The sequence below is a fragment of the Phyllostomus hastatus genome, unplaced genomic scaffold, assembly GCF_019186645.2.
Source record: "Phyllostomus hastatus isolate PE091 unplaced genomic scaffold, TTU_PhHast_1.1 phas_scaffold_39, whole genome shotgun sequence".
NCBI classification, from domain to species: Eukaryota; Metazoa; Chordata; class Mammalia; order Chiroptera; family Phyllostomidae; genus Phyllostomus; species Phyllostomus hastatus.
In genome coordinates this window covers 25,830,742-25,844,210 of record NW_025334028.1, presented here as the reverse complement: position 1 = coordinate 25,844,210, position 13,469 = coordinate 25,830,742, and the positions used below count along the sequence as shown (strand labels likewise).

Genomic DNA, 13,469 nt, shown 5'->3' with positions numbered 1-13,469 from the left:
GGGAAATGTCAATAAAAATTATTTCACTCAGTCTATTATCTGCTGAGCCTACAGTTATGCATTGAGTCATTCTTGATGATAATAAACTAATAAGTTCTCATAAATATTATTTTCTATTTGATTTACATGTTTACATTTAGCACACTTTAATGCATTTTAGTTTTCTCCCTTTTTTATTGTATTATTTTCATTGCCATTTAGCTCCCTTCTGTCCCACTCCCCTCTGAAGTCACTACACTGCTGTCCATGTTGATGAATCCTTTTAACTTTTTGCTTGATCCCTCTACCCACTAAACTCCCCCTCACAGCTGTCACCCTGCTCTCTATCTATTAGTCTGTCCCTATTTTGCTTGTTAGTTGAGTTTGTTCATTAGATTCCACATATGACTGAAATCATGTGGTATTTGTGTTTCTCTGACTGGCTTATTTCACTTAGTACAGTGTTCTCCAGGTCCATCCATACTGTAGCAAAGGGTAAAATCTTATTCTTTTTTATGGCCAAGTAGTACTCCATTGTGTAAATGTCCCATAGTTGTTTTATTCACTCATCTACTGATGGACACTTAGGCTGCTTCCATATCTTGGTGATTGTAAATAACAATGCAATAAACATAGGGGTGCTTATGTTTCTTCAAATTAGTGTTTTGGGTATCTTTGGATAAATTCCCAGAAGTTGAATCATTGGATCAGAAGGCAGATCCATTTTTAATTTTTTGAGTTATCTCCATAGTGCTTTCCACAGTGGCTACACCAGTCTGCATTCCCACCAACAGTGCAAAAGGGTTCCCCTTTCTCCACATCCTGGCCAGCACTTGTTGTTTGTTGATTTCATTGATGATGGCCATTCTGACAGGTGTGAGGTAATACCTCATTGTGGTTTTAATTTACATTTCTATATTAGTACACTGAGCATCTTTTTATACATCTGTTGGCCATCTGTATGTTTTCTTTGGAGAAGTATCTATTCAGGTCCTTTGCCCATTTTTAATTTGATTGTTTGGATTTTTGGTGTTGAGTTTTATAAGTTCTTCATAAATTTTGGATATTAAATTCATGTATGTATTGGGAAATATGTTCTCCCATTCTGTGGGTTGTCTTTTTATTTTGTTGATGTTTTCCTTTGCCATAAAAAAAAATTTTTTTCATTTGATATAGTCCCAATTGTTTATTTTTTGTCTCCCTTGCCTTAGGAAATATATCAGTAAAAATACTACTGCAAGCAATGTTTGAGATTTTTGTGCCAAGTTTTTTTCTAGGATTTTTATGGTTTCAGGTCTAATATTTAAGTCTTCAATCCATTTTTAATTTATTCTAGTGTGTGGTATAAGAAGATGGTCTAGTTTCATTTTTTATTATATTGTAAACTTATTCAAGATAAAGAATTGGTCCTATACTCACTGTTGTTCTTTGTATTGTTTTCTAGATATTTAGAGTCTGAGGCTTAAAGTCTCTAACTTTGTTTCATGAATCAAATCTTTTGTGAATCAAATCTTTGTTTCAGTGGTCAGAACTTTTGGTCTTTGCCTTAGTTTCCTAAAGTGCAATTAAAAACTAATTAATATGATATATGTGAAGCATTGTATAAATGTAAATGATAGCAAAATATGCTTCTTACTTGTATTACACAAACATATGCATAGGAAATAAGAGTTAAAATGCAGGGATCTGAACACAGTTCTTTAGGGGAAAAAATGCAGTTTAAAGAGTCCAGAGAAAATCAAAAGCCTTTACATGGTTTATCCAATGATGACATTCTGAGAGCTATTGACAAGGGTTTCCAGCTCTAGCAGCCAGTTTCTATCAGCTCAGCACTGGTCACCTGGATGGCACAGTTATGAGGCCCTTGGGAGAGTTTCACCTTCCACATGGTGCCATTTCATGCTTTTCTATTTCTAGAGTCATGTCTCTTATGACCCTTAACCTTGTCAACTTCCATTTGACTCTCCAGCCTGCAGTCCAATGACAAGCCCAGTCCATTAATAACGCACTTTCATAGTTCTAAGGTGCTGCATGGGCCCTTTACGTCAAGGCTCTCTGGTTTGTGTTCTGATCTCACTGTGAATAAACCTCAAAATTATTTTGTTTGGGATTTTCTAAACATTTTACTAATTCTAAAATGCCCAAAGAAATGTGAACAATTTTAGTAGACAGACATATTAAAATAAGTTTGTTGCAGTTTGATTCAGCGCCACCCATTCAATCAGGGTAAGTGGAGACGATATGGTGACACAAGTACGTTTTCTTGAGACTTACCACAGGCATCTGACCCTTCATTACCTCCCACTTTTAAAAGTATATTGACTATTCCTCAGGCACGCTATGTATTTAACTCTACTGTCAGGAAAATATGATTTGCTGCTATTGCAATAATATATTTAACACTTCTTGTTTTTTTCTTCAAGGTTGTAAAAATGATGATTATTGTCGTGGTGACATTTGCCATCTGCTGGCTGCCCTATCACATTTACTTCATCCTCACTGCAATCTATCAACAGCTAAACAGGTGGAAGTACATCCAGCAGGTCTACCTGGCCAGCTTTTGGCTGGCAATGAGTTCGACCATGTACAATCCCATCATCTACTGCTGTCTGAATAAGAGGTAAAAAAAATTACCAAATGCAAATTTCTTGTCACTCTTGGCTTCACTGGAAGCATATAATGTTGCTCCAGCTTCCTGGTACAAATTTGAGGTGCAAAAGGAAAGGAAAATTGAGAGATTCCCTAAGGAGCACAGAGCTGTGTATTTTTCTAGACTCTCCCCTACTTTATAAAATATCCCACTTTAACAATTACATCCTCAAAACAATGTTCTTAGAGGTTCTCACTGGGCAGTTTTTTTATGGGCCTTATTCTCCTTCCAAACCTTTCATAATTTTATCTGCCAAAGAAAAAGGAATGCCCTCAGGACTGCAGAAGATAAGTTGACAACATGCACAGGTCCTCAAAGAAATAAAAATACTTCACAGAAATGCACAGATGATGGCATTTGTGAGCGAGCTCTACTGAAAAGGATGATTTGTAAATAAGTTTCTAAATAGTTGTTGCTGTAAGTGTGATGGAAATAACAATAAAGGCAAGGGGAATTCCAGTTAGCCTTCCTTCATAATGAGATCAGTGAATAAAAGAGAACAGGCTGACAGTAACCAGAGAGGAGAGGGGAGGGAATTTCAGGCGGAAAGGGGAAGGGTTTGCAGGAACAAGTATAAAGGACACATAGACAAAAACAAGGGGGGAGTGGAAACAGGAGGGAGGTGGGGAAGGCCAGGATGGGAGTAAAAGGTAGAAAACTATACTTGAACAACAATTAAAATTAAAAACAAAAACAAACAAAAAAAACAAATAAAACTGTAGGCACACACACACACACACACAAAAGAGTATGAAGCCCCATGGAAATGGGGTGTGAAGAAGATGAGGTGGTCAGGGAAAATCTATTTTTAAAGTGAAGTTTCAAAAAAATAGGAATATTTACAGTTAAATTTGAGATTGGGAGAAAAGGTAAAAGGTGGTTTCCAGGTCAAAACCACCTTAGTTGTAAGGTCAGCTCATGGATGGGTAGGGTTAGTTTCACAGGGTTGCTCATTTCCTGACTGTGTTTCCAGCTACTCTGAGCACAAGCACAAACTTCATGTAACTGCATGAGCTTCCTTTCCAATTGGGCCTCTCCTGCACTGTGCCTTAAACTTATTAAGTACTTAATTCTTACTTTTTTAATTAATTGCATAAGCCATATATCAGTTCAAGCCACCTTCACAAACAGTACATTTGTTTTTAATCAACTTCATTTAATGGTCTACAAAGCCAAGGATTTTCTACTTTCTTACATGATTAAATAAAAACCATCAGGATTAGGGAGCATTTGTGATCTTGTTCCCTGACCTATATCATCAGTTTGGCTCAAATAAACTGCTATAAAAATTAAAAAAAAATCAAGTTTAGCAATTAATTCTAACATTAAGTAAAAATTTAATTTATAAATGTGTAATTATGCCTGGAAAAAAAACTGTTTTGAAATGTGTAATTTTTAAGTGCCTTACCTGGCAAGACTAATTCAATTACCCTTATGCAAATGTATAAAATTATTGAAGAAATGTACACTGTTCCTTTGGCATATTGACTACCTGATGCTATGTTTTTACTCTTTGATGACCCTTTCACTGACAGGAAATTAAGATTCAAAGCAAACAAGAAAAACTTTAAAGACTATTACAAATACTATGGCATACTAAACGTTTGACTAGAAAGTCAGTTTCAAAAACTAAGTTGGGTGAAATTCCTTAAGAAGGGCTTTCTGTGGAGGTTGAAAGAAATTTCCTCATGAAAACACAACTCTTTCTTCCTGTGGCCTACTTCTCCTCAGATTTCGAGCTGGCTTCAAGAGAGCATTTCGCTGGTGTCCTTTTATCAAAGTTTCTAGCTATGACGAGCTGGAGCTGAAGACCACCCGGTTTCACCCAACGCGGCAAAGCAGCCTGTACACTGTGACCAGAATGGAGTCCATGACAGTGGTGTTCGACCCCACTGACTCGGACAGCGCCCAGCCCGGTGGGAAGAAGAGAGCGAAGTCAAGAGACGCGAGCTTCCACAGCTGCTCCGGCAGGAATTCCAAGTCTGCCTCCACCACTTCAAGTTTCATCAGCTCCCCCTACACCTCCGTGGACGAGTATTCCTAAATCCGTTTCTGGAGGTGGGAGTGTAGAGGGAGGCCACCGTGGAGCCCGCCTGGGCCCTCCTTCTCCTCACCACGCGTCGGTCCTGTCCTGCACACTCTCCGGAAAGAGGAGGGCAATTTTTAGGCAGCTTTGCTGCGCTCGAGAAAGGTAGCACATAAACATAACAAAGACACTCTTAGGATATTTGCCTCCCTCAAAAATAAAATGGGCTTTAAACTTATCCCTTGAAAATTCTAGATTATCATACATAACAAACTTAAAAATACATCTGAAAAATACTTATAAAGTGTTTTGTTGTCCTCTTTTAAAAATTGCAATATAATTTGTGAAACTAAAGTCACATATGATTTTCCAAAATATTAAAGAAGCTTTAAAATACAATGTTGTGAATAAAAACAAAGTCTATAAAAAAATGAAACAATTTCATCTACATCTATAAACAAAAAAAATTAAGTCACTAATTTTCCCACTAGAATGATGGAAAAATAATCTCAAAGAGTAAAAATTAATGAAAATTTTTGCTTGAGAACTCATTTTGTAGAATCATTTAAAATTTTTTATTTAAAATTTTAGTATTTATAAGTCATCTCCTTGAAATGTAACTGAAAAGGAAATCTAGTCAAATTATTAAGCTGCTACATGTGGTTCTCTTTATTTATTTTTTCTGAGAAGTGACTTCAAAACAAAAAATAATAATAATTTACTCTTTGACTATTATATAAAGTGCCATGCTAAGAAATAGTCAAAGTTGGACCTTACGAAGATAAAGCAATTCCTATGACCTTCTTTATTTTATTTTTCATAAATATTTTTTAATTTTTTTAAATAGGTAGATTTTAAAAACACTAAACATGCCTTCTAATAAAGAAGAGAAAAATCCCATTTCTCTCTGAAACTGGCTACCAATTTTTAGGCAAGAATTAAAAATGCTAATGCACAGTTATGATGGCAAACATCTACCAGCTCCAAAGAAAGATATGTTTCTCCTCCATAACCCAAGGGAAATGTTGAAGGTGGACACCAGCCTCAAAAACATTATACAGACCTTTTCTTCTCCTCTCTCTCAACTGAAGAAAAGAGTAAGCACTAGGGGAAAATATCAGAAAATATATTTAAAACCAAGTCCTTAGGAACAAAAACTCTAGGTACTGCCTATATGTCATAATATGCATATAAGTAAATCAAGCAAGATGTAGGAAGGTGAATCAAGTACAGTGGTACCTCGGTACTAGTTGTTAATTCGTTCTGGAATTTGTGACGAGTGCCGAAACTGGCAGGTATTGAACAAATGTTCAAGCGAGGAGTGATGAAGCATCTTCTCTTGAGGGGTGGTGTAGTGACTCATTCAACTTCTAGCAAGGGCCAAGAGTCCTGAGCAGACCCCAAGTACCAAAACATTTTTTTTCTCATCAAAGTGGGATGAGTACAGGGTTTGATGAGTTCTGAATCCAAGTGAGTACTGAGGTATGACTGTATTACAATAGAAAGCTGGACAGTATTTTGGATACATGTTAACTAATACACACCTGCCCACAGAGAGAGCCTTCTTCTTGTTTGGTTAGGTATTTCAGAAGTCCTCCCCCAACCCTCCCCCCAAAATGAGCTAATGGCCCTAAAGAAACATCTGTTTCAAAATAAACTGACACACTTCTGGGAGCCATAACAAAACGAGGTATGCTATTAAGTGTAGAATTTATCTTTCAGACATCAGTGCATATGAATCATCTTTCTCTGAATTAGAGATACTGCCAATTCTGCTCGGAAAAGCAGAAACTTTCTGAGAATGCAGATATGTAGCACAGGCTTCTTTAAAATATTCAGTTGGACTTTGAAAGCTATCCAGCTGAACTAATTACCTGTAACACTTTACAGGATTGTTATCCCTCTACCAATATAGAACCGACTATTTGTTTTTGAAGAACAAGATAAAAGCAATTATTCAAGAGCAAATCATGGTCTTTTGCTGTCAAGACCTCAAAGTTTCCAATCCTCTTTATTTTGGACCCAAAGCCAGAAATATCTAATTTTAACAAAGTGTTAAAAGTCTAAACAACCCCACCATATGTATTTAAGCTGAATTTCTTCTGATTACACGAATAAGCACATATTCAAAGAAGTAAATTCAAAACTGAATGCTGAAATAGTAAACAGTCATTACAGAGTTGCCATAATAGCTCAGTAAACTCTACAACACATGTGTGCATGCTTTATTTAGATAAACAAATGTATTATTTTTGGCATCTAATTGTTGAATATAATGTTGTTAAATGTTCACTCAAAAAATGTAAATGCTTGTCATACAATGTGAAAGTGTCAATAAAAAGCCTAATATTTTAAAGTAAACATTATCTTCTCAAATTTACAAACAACACTAATGAGTCTTCTGCATGCATGGGGCCATATTCAGCTGTAGAACACAAACGTGAAGTTGGCCCTCACATTCAGTGCAGTCAGCCGCCAATAAAATACGTCCAAACAGCAACTCTCGGCCTTCACACAGGTTAAGGAAATTCCGTATAATTTTAGTATAATTTGCTAAAACATCTAAGGAAAAATTTCTCCAATCCACTGTTTTGTTTGCTTTCTTCTCTTTCTTTTTCTTTTAAAGTAGATTCATTGTTTTACTTACTAAGTATCATCTTTCTTGCATGACAAAAATACCTGAGGCCAGACAGTACCTTTTTAATATATTTGAGGGAAGGCAGACATCACTCACTCAACACTCGTGACTCTTAAACTAAGACTAATAAAACAGAATGTAAGCTCAATATTTGAAAAATAATCACAATAAAATAAATGAATACAATATGAAAGAGATAAGATTTTACCCCTTTTGTACAAATTTTGTCACCGAGAATTATAGAATACTACACACGAAAACTCAGCTTCAGTAGCTCTCAGTTTAAGTAAAGCTATGCCAGAGTTTTCCTATTTGTCAGGGTTTGGAAAAATTACCATCCAAAATTCATCCTACCTTCTGACGTTAATGTCACTGTGAATCTTTTTTATTGTTCACAGGCAAACAGTGACCAGAAATACTATACAGATAGTTAAAATCTTCCAGGATTTTTTGGATTTAGATCAGCAGAAGAAAAATATACACAATTTTGAGAGAAATCTAAAAGAATCAAAAAAGACTTGCATCATTTTAAATATTCTCTTTTTGAAAGACAAAAATGAACAAATAGTAAACATTGTTATTTTTAGTATTCTGTGTCTGGACAAAGTGTTTTCAAAATTACCTGCATGGGAAAAATTAGAGCAGACATAAGTATTATAACATCCTATCTAACATCACCTGGTTTTTAGCTAACTCACTGTGGTGCTGCATTATTCATCCCTCAACTTCATGACCACAGTGACCAGCAGCCACTTTCACACTGTTTTCCAGATCCTGCCAATCTCTTAGAAACAGAGACTCTCCCAACTTCAAAGTGAACTTGACCCTTACAAAGCACACAGGAGAATGCTAAGAAGCTTAGTATCATACCTCAGACGCACAAAATAAATATGAAAAAGCAATGCTGGCCATCTCATGATTTGAATTTGATTTTTCTTACTTCAAGATTTCATCAGAACTTCTGATTAGTGTCTGATGTTCTTCCATCAACTACAAAGGCAAGAGAGTTACAACAATTGCTCGCACTTTTAACAGTAACATTTTGAGCTCCCACTCTTTGATAACGTGCCAGAAGTTAGGGAAATCAAGCATGAAACTAGCTATGTAGAATAATAAGGTTATGATAATGTCCCTTAGGGCTGCACAGGAATGTAGAATAACACCCAGTAGTTCTGTACAACGTCAGGAATTATGTGTTGTAAAATATCTTGGTGAAAGTTCTTTGTATATAAGAAATAAATGTACATAAAGTTCGTAGCTAGTGAATAAAATATTTTCAAGTTGTGGTAATTCTGAACAGGTTTAATACATTCATACCCTTTGTTTATGTGATACATGTGCCAGATTCCTTTCTTTTTTCTTTAATAAAAGCATTAAAAATAATATTAAAAGTAAAAGGATTTCTAGTATTTTCCTACTGGCTAGCAAGACATATGTCATGGAGAGTCTATCGCGTCTAGATGCACTCACTCAACCATCCTTCAAGATGATTGTGCTTTCTTCTTTATTTTTTTCTCATAAAAATGTCTAATTTTTTAAATTACTTTGATTTGAAAAAAGCATCTATGTAGAGCAAAGCTATCAAAATGTAGGAAAATGTTTTGTGCAGAGAGCAGGAGCAGGTGAGTTGGAAAGCAGACCAAGGGTGCTTGGAGTCGCGCACAGAGCGCAGCACTTTGGAGCTGTGGCATCGGGGCCACGTCCACCCGCAGACTTGAGTTTACATCCAAGCCCCACCACCCGCCAGCTGGGAGTCCTGGGGCAGGTGACTCTCTGATCTGAGCCTCTTTTAACTTACCAATAAAGAAGAGAAAATAATAGTTTCTTCAAAGTGCTGATGTAAGGAATGAATGCTCTAATGCATAAATGTTAACCAAACATTAAATAAATGTCCAAAAACATCATTAGTATCACTGTGTGCATGGGGAGAACATTAGAGAAACCCTTCCCATTCTGCCCACATCCAGAGCTCTTTGAGGTGCACATGTAGCATGACAGCGTGTGATCACTGAGCTCTGGGCTATTTTCAGAGGCCCCGCGAGATCTCATGGATTGTGTGTCAGTATTATGGGAATTTGCCCTCTGGCCCTGGGCCCTGAGTTAAGAAAGCTGTACAGGTGAAGCATTAGAAATAGCCAATTCATAGAAGGAATGGCTTTGGACATGTGAAACTAAGCATACTTCTTAAGAAAGGTACAGCCATTTTAGGTTAAAAATAAGGAAATAACACATGAGATCGGGAAAGCAGATTTTTTTTTCTTTTCCAGTTCTCTTGGCAGCATCACTGACTGCTTTCTCAGTGCCTCCTCCCTGAGCTCTGAGGAAGAGTGCACAGGGACAATCCATGTAAGCTGGCAGCAGAGATCCACACTGTCTATCTATTTCCAGCAAGGACATCTTTCTTTCTTTTTCTTTCTTTCTTTCTTTCTTTCTTTCTTTCTTTCTTTCTTTCTTTCTTTCCTTTCTTTCCTTTCTTTCCTTTCTTTCCTTTCTTTCTTTCTTTCTTTCTTTTTATTGATTTTAGAGAGAGAGAAGTGAAGGGAGAGAGACAGAGAGAAAAAGGGAGAGAGACACTAATTTGTTGTTCCTCCTATCCATGCATTCATTGGTTGATTCTTGTATGTGTCCTGACTGGGGATCGGACCCACAACCTTGATGCATCCAGACAACACTCCAAACAATTGAGCTACCCAGCCAGGACCAAGGACATCTATCTTGATCCAATCCCACAACCCCACTCAGAGACAAGGCAAACAGCCCCTACCTTGCCACACAAATCCATCGTAAAAGTGGAAGAAGAGAAAGAAGCAGGATATCTTTACCAGCCCACCAAACATCTAAAACATCAGGAAATCCTTTAGGCTTTGAAAAGATATCCAATGTTCTACTGATTCGCACCATGTGTACTGCCACAATCCTAGTCCAAGGTACCATCATCTCCTGCCTGGATTGTTGCAATAGCTTTCACCCCAGGCCCTCCCTAAAGTTGATTCTCACTAAAGCAACCAGAGTGATTCTTTTAAAACAGCATCACATCATCTCACTCATCTGCTCCAAACCCTCTTATGGCTCCATGATGTGGTGCTTCTTACTGTTTGTGCTGTTCATTCCCATGCTCACTGGGATCCAGGGAGCCATCAACTTTGCCTTTTTTCTTGGCATGCTACAGCCTCAGGACTTGGGTACTATCTGTTTCTTTTGTTGTCCACCACAATAGTTGCATCATAGACTCCATTTTCTTCAGATCTTTACCAAATGAGCCTAATCCTGATTACTTTATTTCATATCACCAATCCTCACCCTTACCCCAAACTATTCCTCCTAATCCATTCTGCTCTTTCTTTTTCCATAGCATTTCCCATTTTCTAGAATACCATATAATTAACTCATTCATTATATTTATTGCTTACTCCCTTGAATTAATATAAAACTATATTAAAGAATGGGGTTATTAAATAATTATTAAACTACTTAGTGAATGAATAAATGAGTTTTTACATAAGGTATAGTAGAGATTGAATCTTTCTATATTCATTATTTTTGATGTCAGAGTATGTCAGATATTTTCAACTGTATCACCACCAAACCCCCTTGTAAGCTATTCTTGTCTACCATATCAGGTCTTGGACTTCATGAAATATATGCTCCAGAATTCCTTGTTGCCTGGCTTTATTTTTTCACATTTTTTAATTGTCTTTCAGGTACAGTTGTCTGCATTTTTCCCCTACCACTCCCCCCCACCCCAGCCATCCCCACTTCCCACCCTTGATCCTACCCTCCTTTGATTTTGTCCATGTGTCCTTTACAGTTGTTCCTGAAAACCCTTCCCCCAATTTTCCCTCCATTATCCCCTCCCACTTCCCCTCTGGCTACTGTCAGTTTGTTCTTAATTTCAGTGTCTTTGGTTATATTTGCTTGCTTGTTTGTTTTGTTGATTAGGTTCCACTTATAGGTGAGATCATATGGTATTTGTTGCCTGACTTTTTGTTGGGTTTTATAATAGAGGTCACTAGAGAGAATTCAGATTTTAGATACAGAAGGAGAGAATCTCTGGTAAGTGAACATCCAGCAGCAGCAAACCATTGACACCTACCACTAGCTTCTTTCAACAACCCCAGCACTAGCTTTCCATGCATCCTCCAAGATAATGGTAATAGATGTTTTGTGCCCCTTTCGAAATCAGATTACCAACCACACCACATTTCCACCCTGGAAAGCCTATGACACCTTCATGGAGATGTAAGCACCAGCCCAGCGGGGTACCTTGTCTGAATTCTCAGTCTAACAAAATTTTCTCTTCCTTTTTTTAATCCCATAGCTCCATAAAATGACTGTTTTCTGCAAGTATGAATCTTTGGGTTATCTCAATGTGATTTTTTTTTTTTGCTCTTTCAGACTTCTTACATTTCAATAGAACCAAAATTGCTGCTTGCAATACCTAACATGATTTACCTGTTTCTAACTAGAACTCTGACTGATATAGTACTTAATACTAGGAGTGGTCACAGGGGATTCTGGTTTAGTTTAATTATTCCTTTGGTCTTGAACACTGTCTGAACTCCTAATCAATGGAAAATTGGGCATTAATAATCAATAGCATGCTGTGTCATCATGATTAGTTAAATTGTCCCTGTGGTAATTTAGGATGAAAGTGCTATATGAGCAAGACTTGGGGAAATTAAATTGCAGTTGCATATATCCATTTTTAATTACTACAAGAACTGGAAATGAAGGGTAGTGGTATTTCTATTAATATCTACACTCAAAAACTTGCAAAATGCAAATTTAAACTAAATTTAAACCTAAAGAACACAGACACAAAAACATTAAGAATTAGCTTTCAGAAAAAAATCAGATACCATGAAGCACACTGACATAAACATGAGACTACCATTGAGAGGGAGGAGAGAAAAATAAGCACAAAAAATATTTTTGAAAAATGATTAAAAACTTCCCAAATTTACTGAAAAACAAATTACTTACAAGTTGGTGAAGTCTAAGTAATATAAACAAAAGGAAATCCACATCCAGACATCTCAGGTGAAAATATTGAAAGCCAAGAATAGAGAAAAACCCTAATACAGTGAAAAATAACTCAATAAGGAAAATATACTTTATACATACAGTAACCAAAATAGATTTTAAATAAAAAACTATTACAAGAGACAAAAATTGACTTCGTATACTAATAAGAGTTCAACTTATCAAAAAGATATACCAATTATAAACCTATAAGCCCCTAAAAACTGAGCCATAAAGCACATGAATTAAAAAACAGAATATGACTGAAAATGAAGGGAAAAACAAACAATTCTGCAATGATAATTGGAAACTTTAATGCCCTATTTTCAATAATGGTCAGAATATCTAAAGAGATAATTGAAAAGAAATAGCAAACTTGAATAACACTATAAACCAAAGAGACTTATCATACATATGTGAAATCCCCCACACATCAACAACAGAGTACATATTCCCCAGAGTAGGTTATATATTATAACATAAAATAAGTCTCTAAATTAAAAGAAATTGAAATTATACAAAATGAAGCTAGAAATTAATAACAGAAGAAAAACTGGAAAATCTACATATGTGTGGAAGTTAAACAATCAAAAGATCAAAGAAGAAATCACAAGGAGATTAGAAAATAATTGAGATAAATAAAAGAAAAGTGTTTTCCAAAATTTATAGGATGCAGGAAAGACAGTGCTCAGAGGGAAATATATACCAGTAAATGGCTATATTAAAAAAATTTTTTTAAACATTTTAAATCAATTACCCAAACTTACTGAAGAACTAGGAAAAGAAAAGCAAACTAAACCCAAAACTACCAAGAGGAAGAAAATAATAAATATTAGAGCAAATGACTGAAATTGGAAGTGAAAGTGGGAACATTAACACTGAGCTAACAAAAGTTGAATGTTTACCTCACACTACATTCAAAAATTAACTCAAAATGCATCAATAACCTAAATATAAGCAATAAAAGTACAAAACTCTTAGAAGAAAACATAGAGCTAAATTTTATGACACTGGAATTAAGAATGGTTTCTTAGATATGACACAAAAAACATGAGCAAGAAAGAAAATAATAGATAAAATGGACTTCAACAGAATTAAAAACTTTTCTACATCAAAGGACATTATAAAGAAAATGAAAAGACAACCTACAAAAT

At 35.9% G+C, this 13,469-nt stretch overlaps 1 protein-coding gene across 1 annotated transcript in view; it reads left to right on the top strand.

Annotated features, from left to right (window-relative positions):
* The window catches only part of TACR3 (tachykinin receptor 3), a 71,594-nt gene extending 66,663 nt beyond the window's left edge, over window positions 1–4,931 (top strand). The window contains exons 4-5 of the mRNA XM_045820340.1: window positions 2,403–2,599; window positions 4,361–4,931. Coding sequence (XP_045676296.1) covers window positions 2,403–2,599; window positions 4,361–4,673 — 510 coding nt within the window. The 3' untranslated portion in view covers window positions 4,674–4,931. The remainder of the gene's footprint in view (window positions 1–2,402; window positions 2,600–4,360) is intronic.
* Window positions 4,932–13,469: the final 8,538 nt, after the last annotated feature.